Source organism: Pongo abelii, chromosome 1, assembly GCF_028885655.2.
Source record: "Pongo abelii isolate AG06213 chromosome 1, NHGRI_mPonAbe1-v2.0_pri, whole genome shotgun sequence".
Taxonomy (NCBI): Eukaryota; Metazoa; Chordata; class Mammalia; order Primates; family Hominidae; genus Pongo; species Pongo abelii.
Window position 1 is genome coordinate 188,434,741 of NC_071985.2, and position 17,507 is coordinate 188,452,247.

At 45.1% G+C, this 17,507-nt stretch overlaps 1 protein-coding gene across 4 annotated transcripts in view; it reads left to right on the top strand.

Moving 5' to 3' along the window:
• Positions 1 to 17,488, top strand: part of EIF2B3 (eukaryotic translation initiation factor 2B subunit gamma) — a 135,657-nt gene extending 118,169 nt beyond the window's left edge. For all 4 annotated transcript variants that reach the window (XM_024231547.3, XM_054535730.2, XM_054535734.2 and 1 more), the window contains 2 exons: positions 10,478 to 10,581; positions 17,261 to 17,488. In XM_024231547.3, coding sequence (XP_024087315.2) covers positions 10,478 to 10,581; positions 17,261 to 17,313 — 157 coding nt within the window. In that variant the 3' untranslated portion in view covers positions 17,314 to 17,488. The remainder of the gene's footprint in view (positions 1 to 10,477; positions 10,582 to 17,260) is intronic.
• Positions 17,489 to 17,507: the final 19 nt, after the last annotated feature.

Below are 17,507 nucleotides of genomic sequence, written 5' to 3' on the forward strand. Positions count from 1 at the left end.
GGGACTACAGGTGCCCACCACCACGCCCAGCTAATTTTCTGTATTTTTAGTAGAGACGGGTTTCACCATGTTAGCCAGGATGGTCTCGATTTCCTGATCTTGTGATCTGCTCGCCTTGGCCTCCCAAAGTACTGGGATTACAGGCTTGAGCCATCACGCCCGGCCAATACTACAGCTTTCTATGTGAGAAAAGAAGTTCAGAGAAAAGGCCTATCATATCTCATAGTCATTTGCTGTCTTGGAGGAGACAAGTTTTCATTCTGTCACCTAGGCTAGAGTGCAGTGGTGCAATCATGACTTACTGCAGCCTCAACCTCCTGGGCTCAAGTGATTTTCCCACCTCAGCCTCCCAAGTAGCTGGGACTATGGGCGTGTGCCACTACACGGCTTTTTTTTTTTTTTAGAGACAGAGTCTCTGTGTTGCCTAGGCTAACTACTTCTTGTTTTTAAATAAGAAAGTTGAGGTAAAGCTATAGATAGCCCACACAAGGCTAATGACTGGGAAGGCCATTAGCAATTACCCAATCCTGTGAATGAGTTCCTGTTGATAAGATCAGACATCCTACATCCCATATGAACTTTTTCCCATTATTTTGGGGTCACTTAATTTTAATTACTTATGGTAAACCTGGGAAAGGTAATTAAATTGCAGTCAAGTGAGACTTGATTACCTTGCTGCTATTATGTCTTGGCTAAGTGGCAGGGTAGGAGCATAAAATTGTTCAGAAGGGAGTTTCTCATATTCGTTGTGTGCTTTTCTCTGCTGGCAGTGGTGGGCTGCTGAGGCTTGAAAGCTTGCTGAGGCTTTCTGGACACCTGCCCAAGGTCTTCAGGGCTTGAGGGATGCTAATAGGACCACCTTGGAGAAGGTGTAGGCGAGACTATTCAGAGAAAGTTCCTGCCCATCTTTCTCATGTTCTGGCATTTTATATGACAGCTGATGCTGAGGAATCCACAATGTAGTAAACACTTCATTGTCAAGGCTTGAGTGTCAGCCCTGTATTCTGCATGTTTGGTCCCCTGGTCCCAAGCAACCTCTTCTGCATTTCCCGCTAATCCAAGGCACATGACCCCAGCAGCAGTCTAGAGTAGCATCTTCACATGCTGACAGGCTAGAAAGCCAGGTTCTTACCTAGGTTTTCCATGCTTTTTGCAGTTAGCAAGTGTAGCCCTCAGCGCCAGGTAAGAAATAACTACTTCTCATCATTACCCTGAGTGTACCCTTCACCTACACTCAACTGACTGACTGTCCTGCCCACTGGGTTCCTTACATTCCTACTTCCCTTTATTTCTAACATTCACTCTGCCTGAATTGCCTCTCTTTGGAGCTCTTTCCTGTAAAAATCCTACCCATCTTGCAAGATCCAATGCATTTTCCAACTCTTCCATGCAGCTTTCTTAAGATGTCATAGCCGGCCAGGCATGGTGGCTCACGCCTATAATCCCAACACTTTGGGAGGCCAAGGCAGGCCAATCACCTGAGGTCAGGAGTTCGAGACCACCCTGGCCAACATGGTGAAACCCCATCTCTACTAAAAATACAAAAATTAGCTGGGCATGATGGCGCATGCCTGTAATTCTAGCTACTCAGGAGGCTGAGGCAGGAGAATCGCTTAAACTGGGGAGGCAGAGGTTGCAGTGAGCCGAGATTGCACTATTGGACTCCAGACTGGATGACAGAGCTAGACTCCATCGAAAAAAAAAAAAATTGTCATAGCCATAAACTATTTCCCCCACCTCTGTGCTCCCTGTGCACCCATAACACTTTATTCATGCTCACATGGTATTGTGGCACTTACTGCATCTTCTCTTTTCAACTAGACTATACATGCCTTCAATATAGAATTTTTTTTTTTTTTTTTGAGATGGAATCTCACTCTGTCACCCCGGCTGGAGTGCAATGGCACAATCTCAGCTCACTGCAACCTCCATCTATCAGGTTTAAGCAGTTCTCCTGCCTCAGCCTCCCAAGTAGCTGGGACTACAGGGCACGTGCTACCATGCCCAGCTAATTTGTATTTTTAGTAGAGATGGGGTTTCTCCATGCTGGCCAGGCTGGTCTCAAATTCCTGACCTCATTATCCGCCTACCTCAGCCTCCCAAAGTGCTGGGATTACAGGCGTGAGCCACCGCACCTGGCTAAATATAGAAATATTTTTATATGTCTTTATATCCCCTAACTTCTTAATACTGCACTTTTTACATAGTAGATATCTTATAAGCATTTACTGAATGAAAAATGGAGATCTCTGATTTAACCCCTCTACTATAACTGGCTAAATATCTGTTAAGAGATCCCTCTCTGCTTCTAGAAAAAAATATTGTACATGATTATCGAGAGGGAGAAAAAAGAAAATAAATAAATAAAATTTTTAAAAGTTGGTACCAATGATAGCCAGGCTCAGTGGCTCATGCCTGTAATCTCATCACTTTGGGAGGCTGAGGCGGGTAGATCACCTGAGGTCAGGAGTTCGAGACCAGCCTGACCAACATGGAGAAACCCCATACAAAATTACTCAGGCATGGTGGCACATGCCTGTAATCCCAGCTACTCGGCTGGCTGAGGCAGGAGAATCACTTGAACCCCGGAAGGTGGAGGTTGCAGTGAGCCTAGTTCGTGCCATTGCACTCCAGCCTGAGCAACAAGAGCAAAACTCCATCTCAAAAAAAAAAAAAAAAAGTTGGTACCAATGTTACAAATATAGAAAAAAATTTGTGGATGAGTGCTTCAGTCCTTAAAGCTCACCAAATTGAAAAAACAGAACCACAGAAAGAAACTTTATCTATAATAAAATGAAACAACCTACGCATACCTATGCACAGACCACAGAATATCTGCCAGATCCTGTGAAATTTAGATTAAATCCAAAGAGAACACCAAAATTCAACATAAAGAGAAGAAGGAATGGGAACATGGGTGAACCAAAGAAAAAACATCAAACATCCTTTTTTCAAAATACCAAGGCATGCAGAACTGAAAGAAAAAAACATCAGGCCACATAGAAGGGAGAAAATCAGACTGGCTTCACACATTTCTCTTTTTTTTTTTTTTTTTTTTTAAGACGGAGTCTTGCTCTGTTGCCCAGGCTGGAGTGCAATGACAATTTCAGCTCACTGCAACCTCCACCTCCCAGGTTCAAGCAATTCTCCTGCCTCAGCCTCCCAAGTAGCTGGGATTATAGGCGTGTGCCACCACACCCAGCTAATTTTTGTATTTTTAGTAGAGACGGGGTTTCACCATGTTGGATCAGGCTGGTCTCAAACTCTTGACCTCAAGTGATCCTCCTGTCTTGGCCTCCCAAAGTGTAATCCCAAGGTGGATTACAGGTGTAAGCCACCATGCCCAGCCTGGCTTCAGACTTTTCTATGATAACATTTCAGGCCAGAAGACAGTGAAACAACATTTAGAGAATTTAGAAGGGGAACATTTGTGACCTAAGAATCTTATAACCTTCCATATTTCATCCCTACAAGGAAAGAAAACGCAAAAGAATCCTGTAGCCAGTTATGGTTGCTATGTAAAAGCATCAGAAGTATTCCAGGGCTCAGGACATGTGTCACCCATGAACCCTCTGGAAAACTCTACTTGAAGATATAATATAGCCAAGGAAGAAATGAAAATGGATAGTTTAAGGTATAAAAGTGAATCCTCTTAAATATAAGTCTAATTAGAGGTAATTAGAGTTGCAGAAAAGAACATAATTGTTAATTCTTTTTGGAGACAGAGTCTTGCTGTGTCACCCAGGCTGGAATGCAGTGGCATGATCTTGGCTCATTGCAACCTCTGCCTCCTGGGTTCAAGCTATCCTCCCACCTCAGCCTTCCAAGTAGCTGGGACTACAGGCACACACCACCATGCCAGGCTAATTTTTGTATTTTTAGTAGACGGGGTTTGCTATGTTGGCCAGGCTGGTCTTGAACTCCTGACCACAGGTGATCCACCTGCCTCAGCCTCCCACAATTCGGGGATTACAGGCGTGAGCCACCACGCCCAGCACTTCTGTCATACTCTTGAAAACACCAAATTATGACACTTTGGGAAGATCCCCGGGATTAAAGGGGCTCCTAATGGCTCTTGGTTCATTCCCTACCTTTGAACCATTTACACTAAACCCATCTTCTTAGATGAAGAATTCTGCAGCTTAACTCTTTAAGGCTGTTACATCTTTGCTTTGATTTCCCCTAAACTCCCTAGCCTCTGCTTAGGGAATATAGGGACTTAGATTTCTTAGGAGGGAGCCATTTCTCACCACTAAATCTTATATAGTGAAGGGGGGCATACAGAACTAAAAGGAGGAAATTTTCAGCCTGCTCACTGGAGCCAGTACATTTTAATCTAGAGGACCCAAGAGGAAGAGTGACCAGAAACAGGGAAAAGGTAAGATCATTTCTTCAAGTATTATATATCATTACCTGAATTAACCTGGATAAATCACAAATACGATGTTGAAGAGGGGAAAGCAAGTTGCAGAAGGATACACAGAGAATGGTAACATGTATGTACAATTTTAAAACATTAAAAATATTGTATGTTTAATATATGTAGTAAAAATACTTAGGAACAATAAACACCACAGTCAAATAATGGATACCCTGGTGGAAGAAGGAAGGAAATGGGATGAAAGAAAGACGCTTAGCAAGTTGGATTGTTTGTTTCTTAAGCTGTTTGGTGGATACACAGGTGTTCTTTATATTATTCTCTAGGTTTTTTTCTATACTTAAAATATTTCATTAAAAATAATACATGGTTGCCAGATGCAGTGGCTCACACATGTAATCCCAACACTTTGAAGGCTGAGACAGAAGGATCACTTGAGACCAGGAGTTTGAGACCAGCCTGGGCAACATAGCAAAATTCCATCTCTACCAAAAACAATTGTTTTAAATTATAAATAATAAAAAATAACTTTTAATAAAAATAACACATGATTCTTTCTCTAGAGAGATACTTGGACCAACTTAGAAGGGCTTAGGTTAGGAGGCTCCCAGTATCTAGAGAGATATGAGTGACTCAGCCATAATCTTTGGGCCAAAGTGTTGAGTTGGCCTAAAGCAGACCTTAGTCACATGCCTAGAAAAGCTACACATATCTTCAGTTTCATTCCCTTTTCTTCCCCCAGGGTCATAAGTAGTTTAGAAAGCCTGTCAACTAATCTTCAAAACAGAAAAGAACCTGCCTATCCTCAGAGTTACTGAAAAGTTTCATGGCTCTTTGCCGAATATTCTCTAAGTCAATATCTGAGGCAGGAGCCCGTGATACAGTGGAGTGTCACTTTAGGCCTGGGCACGTAGCCTAACATCTGTGAATCTCAATTTTCTGTGTGAAAATTGGAATAAATACCACCATCCCTGCAAGTTTGCCAAAAGGATTCGGTTAAAAGTGAGTGTAGGCTGGGTGCAGTGGCTCATGCCTGTAATCCCAGCACTTTGGGAGGCCGAGGTGGGTAGATCATGAGGTCAGGCATTCGAGACCAGCCTGGTCAACATAGTGAAACCCCATCTCTACTAAAAATACAAAAAATTAGCCAGGCATGGTGGCAGATGCCTGTAATTCCAACTACTTGGGAGGCTGAGGCAGGAAAATCGCAGTGAGCCGAGATCGTGCCACTGCACTCCAGTCTGGGCGACAGTGTGAGACTCCGTCTCAAAAAATAATAATAAATAAAATAAAATGAGTGTAAAGTGCTTTATATAATGACTGAGATGTATTAGACGTTAGATATATGTGAGTTTCCTTTCCTCCCTTGAAATAACTGAAGAAAGTCCTACCTAAAGCCAGAAGAGGAGCAAGAATTTGAAGGCACTCTTGCTTCTCAGTCAGCCTTCTTCCTCAGGTGATATACCACAACATAGTATAGTGTGGTGTTCCTGGCCGAGCAGTGATCTTACTGTAGTACTCTGTTTTTCTCATGGCCTTCTTTCCACTGAAGCATTACAGTTTTCAGAGTAATTTTGCAAAGTCTACCTCTGTGCTTGAAATTTGAACCCACCAAGGAGAAATGAGGACCAAGTCTCCATTAGTCTTAGCCATCACTGAGCAGCGTCTTAGAGAACACAGCTAGACATTAGCACAGCGGAGTGCTTCTTGCCAACCTGAGAGTTAAAACTAGGATGCAGAAGCTGTAGTTCTAGTCTGGAACAAGCTCTTTTGTTGGACTATAGGAACTCACCTCTTCTCTCTCCTTAGGCACTAAACAGAAAAGACAGAGTCCTTGCTGCCAGTTGGCAACCTGGAGAGGGCTTGTTTGATATAGTCCTATCTTTCCATTCCCTGTAGCATGAACAGATACACTCCCAGTAAAGTCCTTGATCCTGGAGTTTCTTCTTGGATGGGGAAAAGCTGTGTTGGGTTGAAATTTTTCCAGAGTACCTCAGCCTTGCTATTGGAGATGATTTGGGCTGCACAATAATACTGGGGAACAATTGAGGATACAAATGGTCAGAAAAGAGCTTCACACCCAGTAAGCTGTTGTCAGGTATTCATCTCAAAGCCTTCCACAGATCCACTTACTAGGAGCCTCAGGAGAGCCCACAGCTTTCCATCGGTCACCCCACTTTCCCTATTATATCTGCAGGCTCCACAGCAGTGGTTTATGTGTCTCAGAACTAGTTACACATCAACTGGATGAGACAGGCAATATGGGAGGTTCCTGAAGACCCCAATCAGATCCACTAAGCCTAAGGAAAACCAGGCTGTTTATTGCTATGGAAATCTGACCTCAGTTATTCTTGTCTCTTCCTTCCCGAAATCTCTCCCACTTATATCCCAGATTCCAAAATAGACATTTAATTGTCTCTAATTATGGCTGCTTGAGTTCCTGTTGGCTGTTTTCTTGTCTGCTGACTGTGTTTACCTCTTGCCTGGCTTCAGAGCATACATTCTTTGGCTCTTACGGCTGAGTAGGAAGCATACCCCTACTACCACCTTGGAAAAAGAAATAAGACTTTTCCATGATAAACTAGTAGCCAACTGAAAGGCAGCTCTGTCCCAGGAGCCTCTGTATCTAAAGCTTTCTATACTTCCTTAGTACCCCTTTTGGAAGAATTTTCCCCAAAAAGCAGGAACCACCCTAACTGCTTACTGGACTGCTTTGCAAGTTAGGCAAGTTGGAAAGTTATGGAAGCTCTCTTAAAAGCCCACCCACTGAGTGTATCCCAAGTCTGCCAAAGGGCAAACTAGTGCTGTCTCTGCCCATCTCTAGCCTACACCACAGAGGTGCTGTGGTTTTGGCCTTTTGCTACTTTCCAAAAGGCTTTAACCTCCTAGGAGAACAGAGATAAAGAAGACTCTGAAATGCCATAAAGTGCTAGTATTTCTTTTTGCATTTTACTAAGTTTTGGCATTTGGGAAGAATCTTTTTTAATGGTCTGTGTATCAGTGTTTTTAGTCCTTGGAATGTCCTCTTTCCCACCCCCTCATGCCTCTTGGGTTGGGAATTTTTCCTTAGTTTTGTTTTGTTAAAAGAGTGCTTACACCCTCTCTATCCTCCTCCTTCTCCTTTCCAGCTGCCCATTTTTTCTCTTCCCATTTCTGACTCAGGGGTACTGAATATCCCCTTGTTAGGAAAGAGCTTCTTCCACTGAGCCATATCAGCTCAGAATAAGGCAGTTCTAGGTCTCTTCTAGTCTTTTCTTAATTTCTTTGAATTGCATTATGATTAAATTATAGATTCTGAAGTCAGGCAGACCTAGATTTAAATCTGTTACTAGCAGTTATATGGTTTTGGGTGAATGGTTTAACTTCTCTAAATCTGTTACCTCATCTGCAAAATGTGGTTGCTCTTTTTTACTGCATCAGAGATAAAAATAGTACTCCCAGAATCATCTAGGAGGGATTTTCTTCTAGTTAAATACATTAAGCTCCTATCCAAGACCTACCAAAATAATTGATGGGGGCCAGGACACTGAGGGTGGCTTTATTTGTTATTGTTTACACTGCTCAAGTGATTTTCAGATGAAATTACTAGATTTGTTAGCCAGGCATGATGGCGCATGCCTATAGTCTCAGCTACTTGGGGGGCTGAAGCAGGAGGATCACTTGAGCCCCGGAGATAGAGGCTGCAGTGAGTCAAGATCACGCCACTGCATTCCAGCCTGGGTGACAAAGCGAGACCTTGTCCCAAAAAAAAGAAATTACTAGATTTGTGGCCAGGCGCGGTGGTCATGCTTGTAATCCCAACACTTTGAGAGGCTGAGGCAGACAAATCACTTGAAGTTTACTTGAGGCAGATTACGCCACCACACTCCAGTCTGGGGGACAGAGCAAGACTCCATCTCAAAAAAAAAAAAGAAAAGAAGGCTGGATCACCTGAGGTTAGGAGTTTGAGACCAGCCTGGCCAACATGACGAAACCCTGCCTCTACTAAAAATACAAAAAATTAGCCAGGCATGGTGGCGGGCACCTGTAATCCCAGCTACTTGGGAGGCTGAGGCAGGAGAATTGCTTGAACCCGGGAGACAGAGGTTGCAGTGAACTGAGATCGCGCCATTGCACTCCAGCCTGAGTGACAGAGCAAGACTCTTTGTAAAAGTCACTCCTATAATGTACAGAGAGTATTTATTTAGCACAATACCTGGCATAGAGTAGATGTACAATAAAGGTTAGTCATAAATTTCTTTTTTCTTTTTTTTTTTTTTGAGATAGAGTTTCTCTCTTGTCCCCCAGGCTAGAGTGCAATGGTGCAATCTCGGCTCACTGCAACCTCCGCCTCCCAGGTTCAGTTGATTCTCCTGCCTCAGCCTGCTGAGTAGCTGGGATCACAGGTGCGCACCACCATGCCTGGCTAATTTTTGTATTTTTAGTAGAGGTGGGGGTTTCACCATGTTGGCCATGGCTGGTCTCGAACTCCTGACCTCAGGTGATCCACCTGCCTTGGCCTCCCAAAGTGCCGGGATTACAGGCGTGAGCCACCGCACCCAGCCAGATTAGTCATAATTTTCAAAAGGACATTTCCTCCAACCTGGCAGTCTTTAAGAGCCAAGAAGATGCTCCGTTTGTGACAAGATCTCCCTCTATCACCCAGGCTAGAGTGCGGTGGTGTGATCACAGTTCACCGCAGCCTCTACCTCCTTTGCTTAAGTGATCCTCCTACCTCAGCCTCCTGAATAACTGGTACTACAGGCATGCACCACCATGCACAGCTAGCTTTTTTATTTTGTGTAGAGATAGAGTCTCACAATGCTGCCCAAGCTGGTCTTAAACTCCTGGGCCCAAGTGATCCTTCCACCTCAGCCTCCCAAAGTGCTGGTATTACAGGGGTGAGCCACCACACGTGGCCTAGGAGGATGCTTTTTAAATACATTTAAATGCTGTGAGCAAGTGGTGCTGCTCTTGGGGTATGCTTTAGGGTCTGGAGTAGTCTTTTATGTGGAATGGAGTTGGCTTTTAAAAAACCCTTTTTAGCCAGGCATAGTGATGGATACCTGTAGTCCCAGAGACTTGGGAGGCTGAAGCAGGAGAATTGCTTGAGCTCAAATTTGAGGCCAGCCTGGGCAACATAATGATACCTTATCTCTGAAAAAATTGTTTAGGCCAGGCACGGTGGCTCACTTCTGTAACCCCAGCACATTGGGAGGCCAAGGCGGGTGGATCACTTGAGGCCAAGAGTTCAAGACCATCTTGGCCAACATGGTGAAACCCTATCTGTACTAAAAATACAAAAATTAGCCCGGTGTGGTGGCTCTGTAGTCCCAGCTACTTGGGAGGCTTAGGCAGGAGAATTGCTTGAACCCAGGAGGTGGAGGCTGTAGTGAGCCAAGATCATGCCACTACACTCTAGCCTGGGTAATGCGAGACCCTATCTCAAAGAAAAAAAAATTTTTTTGAATGAGTATGGTTTTGCTTAACCAGAGTCTGTGGTGAGAGTGTGGGGAGCCCATTGTTTCCAGAGTTGATCTCCTAGGAGGATTTGTGATTTCTGAGCCTCAAATGAAATTTGGTATATATTCCCAGATGAGAAGCAGCAGTGATGGGTTAGCCTAAGGACCAGCCCCAGACCAAAGAACAGGTTGGATGGAATTTAGACCTCTAGGTTCTGGGATCCTAAAGAACTGAAGTAATTAGCCAGGCATGGTGGTGTGCACCTGTAGTCCCAACTACAGGTTGAGGTGGGAGGATCACTTGAACCCAGGAGTTTTAGAGGCTGCAGTGAGCTATGATCACACCACTGTACTCCAGCCCCAGGGCCACAGTGAGACCCTGTCTCAAAAAAAAAAAAAAGGAACTGAAGTCAGAATATCTTATTTTCAGGCCTTAGAGAAAGATCGTTATGAGCATAGTCCCAAATCTGGATTTCTCTTAAGCCAGGTCCTCCCTTGGCTTACCATTCTGTCTTCCACTGATAACTTGAGGCGGGTAGCCATTAACTAGACTGCCCAGCTGTTCCTGGCCTAGGGAGGAGCCAGAACCCCCAACCAATAGTAATGAGGATGGTGATGCGAGCCCTGGGTCCTCCCTAACTTGGCTACTGTGTTACAGAAGCAACGTCCAAGGCAGTGTCATCTGCAACAATGCTGTGATTGAGAAGGGTGCAGACATCAAGGACTGCTTGATTGGAAGTGGCCAGAGGATTGAAGCCAAAGGTAAACCAGATTACAATCACAGATTCCATTTTTACTTCTCACACCAGCACTGATAATGCCAAAGGCTGGTGAGGATGTGGGAAACAAGCACATACGTACACTGCGGGCGAGAACATAAATTGATAAAGCCATCTTTGGAGAGCAGTTGACATCACTGTCAATTTTTTTTTTTTTTTCGGAGTTTCACTCTTGTTGCCCAGGCTAGTTGCAATGGCGCAATCTCGGCTCACTGAAACCTCCGCCTCCCAGGTTCAAGCTATTCTTCTGCCTCAGTCTCCCGAGTCGCTGGAATTACAGGCATGTGCCACCACGCCCGGCTAATTTTTTGTATTTTTAGTAGAGATGGGGTTTCTCCATGTTGGTCAGGCTGGTTGCGAACTCCCGACCTCAGGAGATCTGCCCACCTCAGCCTCCCAAAGTGCTGGGATTACAGGCGTGAGCCACCACGCCTGGCATCACTGTCAAATTTTTTTACTTTGACTTAACAGTTTCATTTCTAGGAATTAATCTTATAGATAAGCTTATACATGTATGCACCCTTAATCTCAAAACCTTGAAAACATACCAATAGATCTAATGGCCCAGGTTGGCACCAATACTGTACAGTGATTCTTGAAGGCTAGGCACAGTGGCTTATGCCAATAATCCCAACACTTTGGGAGGCTGAAGTGTGAGGATCGCTTGAGCCTAGACAACATAGCAGGAACCCATCTCTACAAAAAAATTAAAAATTAGCCAGGCACAGTGGCATGCACGTATTGTCCCAGCTACTCAAGAGGCTGAGGCAGGAGGATTGCTTGAGCCTGAGAGGTCAAGGCTGCAGTGAGCTGAGATCGCACACTGCACTCTAGCCTGGGTGACAGAGGGAGACCCTGTCTTAAAAATAATAATAAAAATTAAAATGACTGATTGCTTTTGGTATTATTCCTAAACCTAAAATAAGGTGGGGAGGGGAGTTGCTGAAGGAATTAACCCCACCAACTCTGTAGATGCCACATCATTTCCTTCTTCAATTTCTTCCCCCTTCTCTTTTTTAAAGTCATATGCCTTCCTTTTGGGCTTTAGAATCAAACAGACCTGGGTTCACATCTCAACTCAACTTAGTGGCTGTGCACCAAGTTAAATTTTTAATCATTAAGCCCTCAGATTTTCCATTTTTTTTTTTTTTTTAATTTTTATTTTTTGAGACAGAGTCTTGCTCTGTCGCCTAGGCTGGAGTACAGTAGTGCTATCTCAGCTCACTGCAGGCTTCTCCTCCTGGATCCAGGTGATTCTTGTGCCTTAGCCTCCCGGGCAGCTGAGACTACAGGGGCACACCACCACCCTTGGCTAATTTTTGTGTTTTTAGTAGAGACAGGGTTTTGCAATGTCACTCAGGCTGGTCTTGAACTCCTGGCCTCAAGCAAGCCACCCACCTCACTTTCCCAAAGTGCTGAGATTACAGGTGTGAGCCACTGCACCCAGCCCCAGATTTTCTTAATTAGACAATTAGGACAATAATAGCTACCTTGGAGAACTGTGAGAATTACATATAATTAAATGACAGGTGTATGCACTACTCCTTGAGTGTACCAAAAGACTTAGAATTCCTCATACATACTGTGCCATTATACCTCTCCATGCTTTTACATGTGCTCTCTCTAGATTTCCTCTCTTGAAGACTCCGACCAAGTGTTTTCTCCTTTGTAGAACCTTCTCTGACTCTTCCCATGACTCCCTATAGCAGAACTACACATTCCTTCCACTGTGTCCTTGAGCTTTGCCACACCTTTATTAAAGTATGTTTCACAAGCCATGGCAATTATCCATGAATCAGCCTTCCCTACTAAGATCCTCAAGGTCAGCCGGGCATGGTGGCTCACACCTGTAATCCTAGCACTTTGGGAGGCTGAAGTGGGCAGATCACCTGAGGTCAGGAGTTCGAAACCAGCCTGACCAACATGGTGAAACCCCGTCTCTACTAAAAATACAAAAAGTAGCCGAGTGTGGTAGTGCATGCCTGTAATCCCAGCCACCTGGGAGGCTGAGGCAGGAGAATTGCTGGAACCCAGGAGGTGGAGGCTGCAGTGAGCTGAGATTGCACCACTGCACTCCAGTCTGGGTGACAGAGCAAGACTCCATCTCGAAAAAAAAAAAAAAGATCCTCAAGGTCGATTGTCTCATAACTATATGCATCCCTAGCTCTCAGAACAGGTCCTGATTTATGGTAAATGCTCAGACGGGGAAAAGAGTGAATGAATGAATGTTGGATCCATGAAACATATTTTGGGGGATTTCAGGGTATAAAGTTAGGGTTCCAAGAAAGGCCTCTGTGAGATGGTTGCAATCATCATGAGATGGGCTTCATAAACTCTTGGGCTTTCTGGCTTTAATTAACACTATGTGTCCACCTTTTAGCAAGGAGACCCTTTAATAGTCCTGCTGAAGGAGGGCTGGCCAGGGAAGTCATCTTGTCTGGGCTCTAAACTGGACAACCCCACCACTTCCTTCTCTCTGTCCTCTGCTGGAAGGACCAGTGCGTCCAGCACAGTGGTCAGTGCCCGCCTGCCACAGGAACTCCCTGGCCAGTTGCCTTTTTCCACTATTACTTCTTCTTTTATTTTTTTTGAGACTGAGCCGTATGGTGAAAGCAAACTCCTAGCCATCACTGCAGCACTCAAGACTTGTTACTATAGGTGACCTAGGCAAACACCAACAACTCACGTCCTTACCAGCAAAGAGCTCAATAGATGGCAAAGTCTTCCGTCAGTCTTCCTCACATGAAGGGGTTTCAGGAAAAAACATTCATCCTAAGAAATAATGCGGTCTCAGCTGGGTGCGGTGGCTCATGCCTGTAATCCCAGCACTTTGGGAGGCTGAGGCGGGTGGATCACCTGTGGTCGAGAGTTCGAGACCAGCCTGACCAACATGGAGAAACCCCATCTCTACTAAAAATACAAAAAATTAGCCGGGCGTGGTGGTGCATGCCTGTAATCCCAGCTACTTGGGAGGCTGAGGCAGAAGAATTGCCTGAACCTGGAAGGCAGAGGTTGTGGTGAGCCGAGATCGCGCCATCGCACTCCAGCTTGGGTGACAAGAGCAAAACTCCATCTCAAAAAAAAAAAGAAATAATGCAGTCTCCTCTCCAAATTCTAATCATTTTCATGCTCCAGAGTCACCACATCCATAGCAGTCTTTTTCCCCAAAAATATGGCTCATAACTCAGTGTAGGCCTCCCTACCCTCTTCTAGCACCAACAAGAAAACAAGCCATTTTATAACAACTCTGACTTTTCTCACCCCATCCCAATACCCTCATTGGTCATCTCTGGCAAAAATACTGGCAGCCAAATTTGACCTTCTCAAGCAGTAGAATAGCTACAGCTGACAGTCAAAACTTAAAAATGGCCAGGTACAGAGGCGGTAGCTCACGCCTGTAATCCCAGCACTTTGGGAGACCAAGGCGAGTGGATCACTTGAGGTCAGGAGTTCAAGACCAGCCCAGCCAACATGGTGAAACCTCATCTCTACTAAAAATACAAAAATCAGCTGTGCGTGATGGCACACACTTGTAATCCCAGCTACTTGGGAGGCTGAGGCAGGAGAATCACTTGAACCTGGGAGGCGGAGGTTGCAGTGAGCAGAGATCATACCACCGCACTCCAGCGTGGGTGACAGAGCAAGACTCCATTCAAAAAAAAAAAAAAACACTAACTGCTAAAAGCATGCTTCATCTGAGTCTCTTCTTACAGTCAGTGACAGAACTTGGATCTCTTCCCTATGGCCAGAGTGATCAGTTCTTTGACCATGAAAGTAGACCTGGTATAGGTCAGGCTGTTGATGTATACTTGACACAGGTCAAATCCTCCTGGCCAGCAGGAAGCCTTCCCAGTTTCCCAACAGTGCACCTTTTATTTGTGACGTTTTTCCCTTCTATCCCATTGCTATTTTCCCAACTTATCATCCTCCCTTGTATTTTTCCCCTTGGGATCTTTCCCAACCTGATTCCAGCCCAAAGATTTTCCAGTGTATTTACTGGACCCTACTCCCATCCCTGACCAAGCATCACTAGCTTTGCTTAGTTTTTTGTTTTTTTGGGGACAGAGTCTTGCCCTGTCACCCAGGCTGAAGTGTAGGTGGCACAGTCACAGCTCACTGTAGCCTTGACCTCCAGGGCTCAAGCGACCTCCCACCCCGGCCCCTGAGTAGCTGAGACCACAGGCATATGCCACCACATCCAGCTAATATTTTTATTTTTTGTAGAGGTGGTGTCTAACTATTGCCCAGGCTGGTCTCAAACTCCTGGGCTAAGGCAATCCACCCACCTTGGCCTCCCGAAGTGCTGGATTGCAGGAGTGAGCCACTGCGCCCGGCCTAATTCTGCTTGTTGTGCCCTTACAGGTTTCCTCCAACTTACTGAATCGCCATGAAAATACATCAACCCCAACATGCCAGATATAGTCTCTGTTCCCTGGCTCCCCCTGCCCCTTCCAGGCCATTGGCTCACTGCCTCCTTTCTATAGTTCTTTTTCCTTGAAAGTTTTCTATAGCTCTTCTTATCTTTCACCCCATCATTGGTCAGCTTCCAGGGTACTTCCCTACATTTATTAAGAGCTTTAGCCTATGGTTCACAGTCTTCCTCTCCTCTCCCTCACTTGTCCATAACATCTTGGACAACTTAAACATATTCATCAGTAAACTGTCCAGCTCTCCAGCTTCATGATTCCCTGAATTTCTCTACCAACCTTCATCTCCATTCAGCTTTAGCTCTCCACTTATATGACCATATCCTATATTAGTCATTACCCAAAACCTCTAAAATCATCATGTGGCAGTAGCTATGCTACACACTGGGGATATAATCATAACTACACTGTTCCATCTCTCCTCTCAATGTTCTTGGTGTTTTTTTTTTGTTTTTTTTTTTTTTGAGACAGAGTTTCACTCTTGTTGCCCAGGCTGGAGTGTAATGGTGCGATCTCGGCTCACTGCAACCTCCACCTCTTGGGTTCAAGCAATTCTGCTGCCTCAGCCTCCCGAGTAGCTGAGATTACAGGCATGCGCCACCATGCCTGGCTAATTTTGTATTTTTAGTAGAGATGGGGTTTCACCATGTTGGCCAGGCTGGTCTTGAACTCCCGACCTCAGGTGATCCACCTGCTTCGGCCTCCCAAACTGCTGAGATTAGAGGCATGAGCCACCGCGCCCAGTGCCCTCAATGTTCTTATAGTGAAGTAGAGGAGAATGGTATAATGATGTAGGAATAGAGATATGTATTAGGTACAGTGGTTTCACAAAGCAGGAAATGGACAGTGCAAAAGGGAAGGCATCGCATATTAGAGGTGCTACGTTAGGGCACATAGGGTAGTAACAGTGCAACGGGAAAAAATGGAGGGGGAAGCATTCTAGGCAGAGGGTTGTACCCAAGTTCAAAGGTATAAAACAGGTCCAAGTGCGGTGGCTCACACCTGTAATCCCAGCACTTTGGGAGGCCAAGGTGGGGCGGATCACTTGAGCCCAGGAGTTCAAGACCAGCCTGGCCAACATGGTGAAACCCCATCTCTACTAAAAATACAAAAAAAAAAAAAAATTAACCACGTGTGGCGTCATATGCCTGTAGTCCCAGCTACTGGGGAGGCTGAGGTGGGAGAATCACTTGAACCCAGGAGGCGGAGGTTGCAGTGAGCCAAGATTGCGCCACTGCACTCCAGCCTGGGTGACAAAGCAAGACCCCGTCTCAAAAAAAAAGGGGGGGGGGATTAAAACAGTATGGCTTACTGGTAAAATGGAGAATACTGGGAAATGAAGCTGGAGAGGTAGGCAAAGATGTCATGGAGGGCCTTATGGCTTTGACCTTTATAGAAATAATAATAGCCACAACTTATTGAGCATTCACTTACCTTTAGCTCATTGAATTCTCACAACAACCCTATGCAGTAGGTGTCATTATTTCCATATTATATATGAGGTATTGCCCTTTCTTATCTCCGTTTATCCTTTTAGCCTCATTTCTTACTCTTATCCCCTCATTTCCTATCCTCTGGCCACACCACAGTATTTCATGGTCCCCTTTCTCCCATCTCACTGTCTTTGCCCTTCCTGTTCTAACAGCCTAGAATCCTTTCCATCACTGCCTGGAGAAACTATTCACCCTTTAAGACCCAGTTTCAGTTCTCCTATTTAAAGCCTCACCACAGCCAGGTATATAGACAGTTGGTCCCATCCTCCTGCATAGGAAGGTGCTGTCTCTCTCATATCCCTGTTCCCAAGAGCTTCTCAAGAACACAGCCACAATAGTAGAGAAATAAATTTTTGTGAACACAGAATTAGAAGCAGTTGGGTTTGGCTGGGCGTGGTGGTTCATACCTGTAATCCCAGCACTTTGGGAGGCTGAGGCTGGCAGATCACCTGAGGTCAGGAGTTCGAGACCAGCCTGGCCAACATGGTGAAACCCCATCTCTACTAAAAATACAAAAATTAGCCAGGCGTAGTGGCGGGCGCCTGTAATCCCAGCTACTCAGGAGGCTGAGGCAGGAGAATCGCGTGAACCTGGGAGACGGAGGTTGCAGTAAGCCGAGATTGTGCCACTGCACTCCAGCCTGGGTGACAAGAGTGAAACTCGGTCTCAAAAAAAAGCAGTTGGATTTGAAATGTCATCTTGCTGCCAGTTCTCAGAAAACTTTTTTCCTTTTCTTTTGTAGCTAAACGAGTGAACGAGGTGATCGTGGGGAATGACCAGCTCATGGAGATCTGAGTTCTGAGCAAGTCAGACTCCTTCCTTTTGGCCTCCAAAGCCACAGATGTTGGCCGGCCCACCTGTTTAACTCTGTATTTATTTCACAATAAAGAAGGGCTTCCAAAGGCATGCTGGAGACTTGTGGAGCAGTCCCAAGCTCCACGTCAGGTGGGCTCCACGTGTACACAGTGTATATTCATGAGTCATGTGGT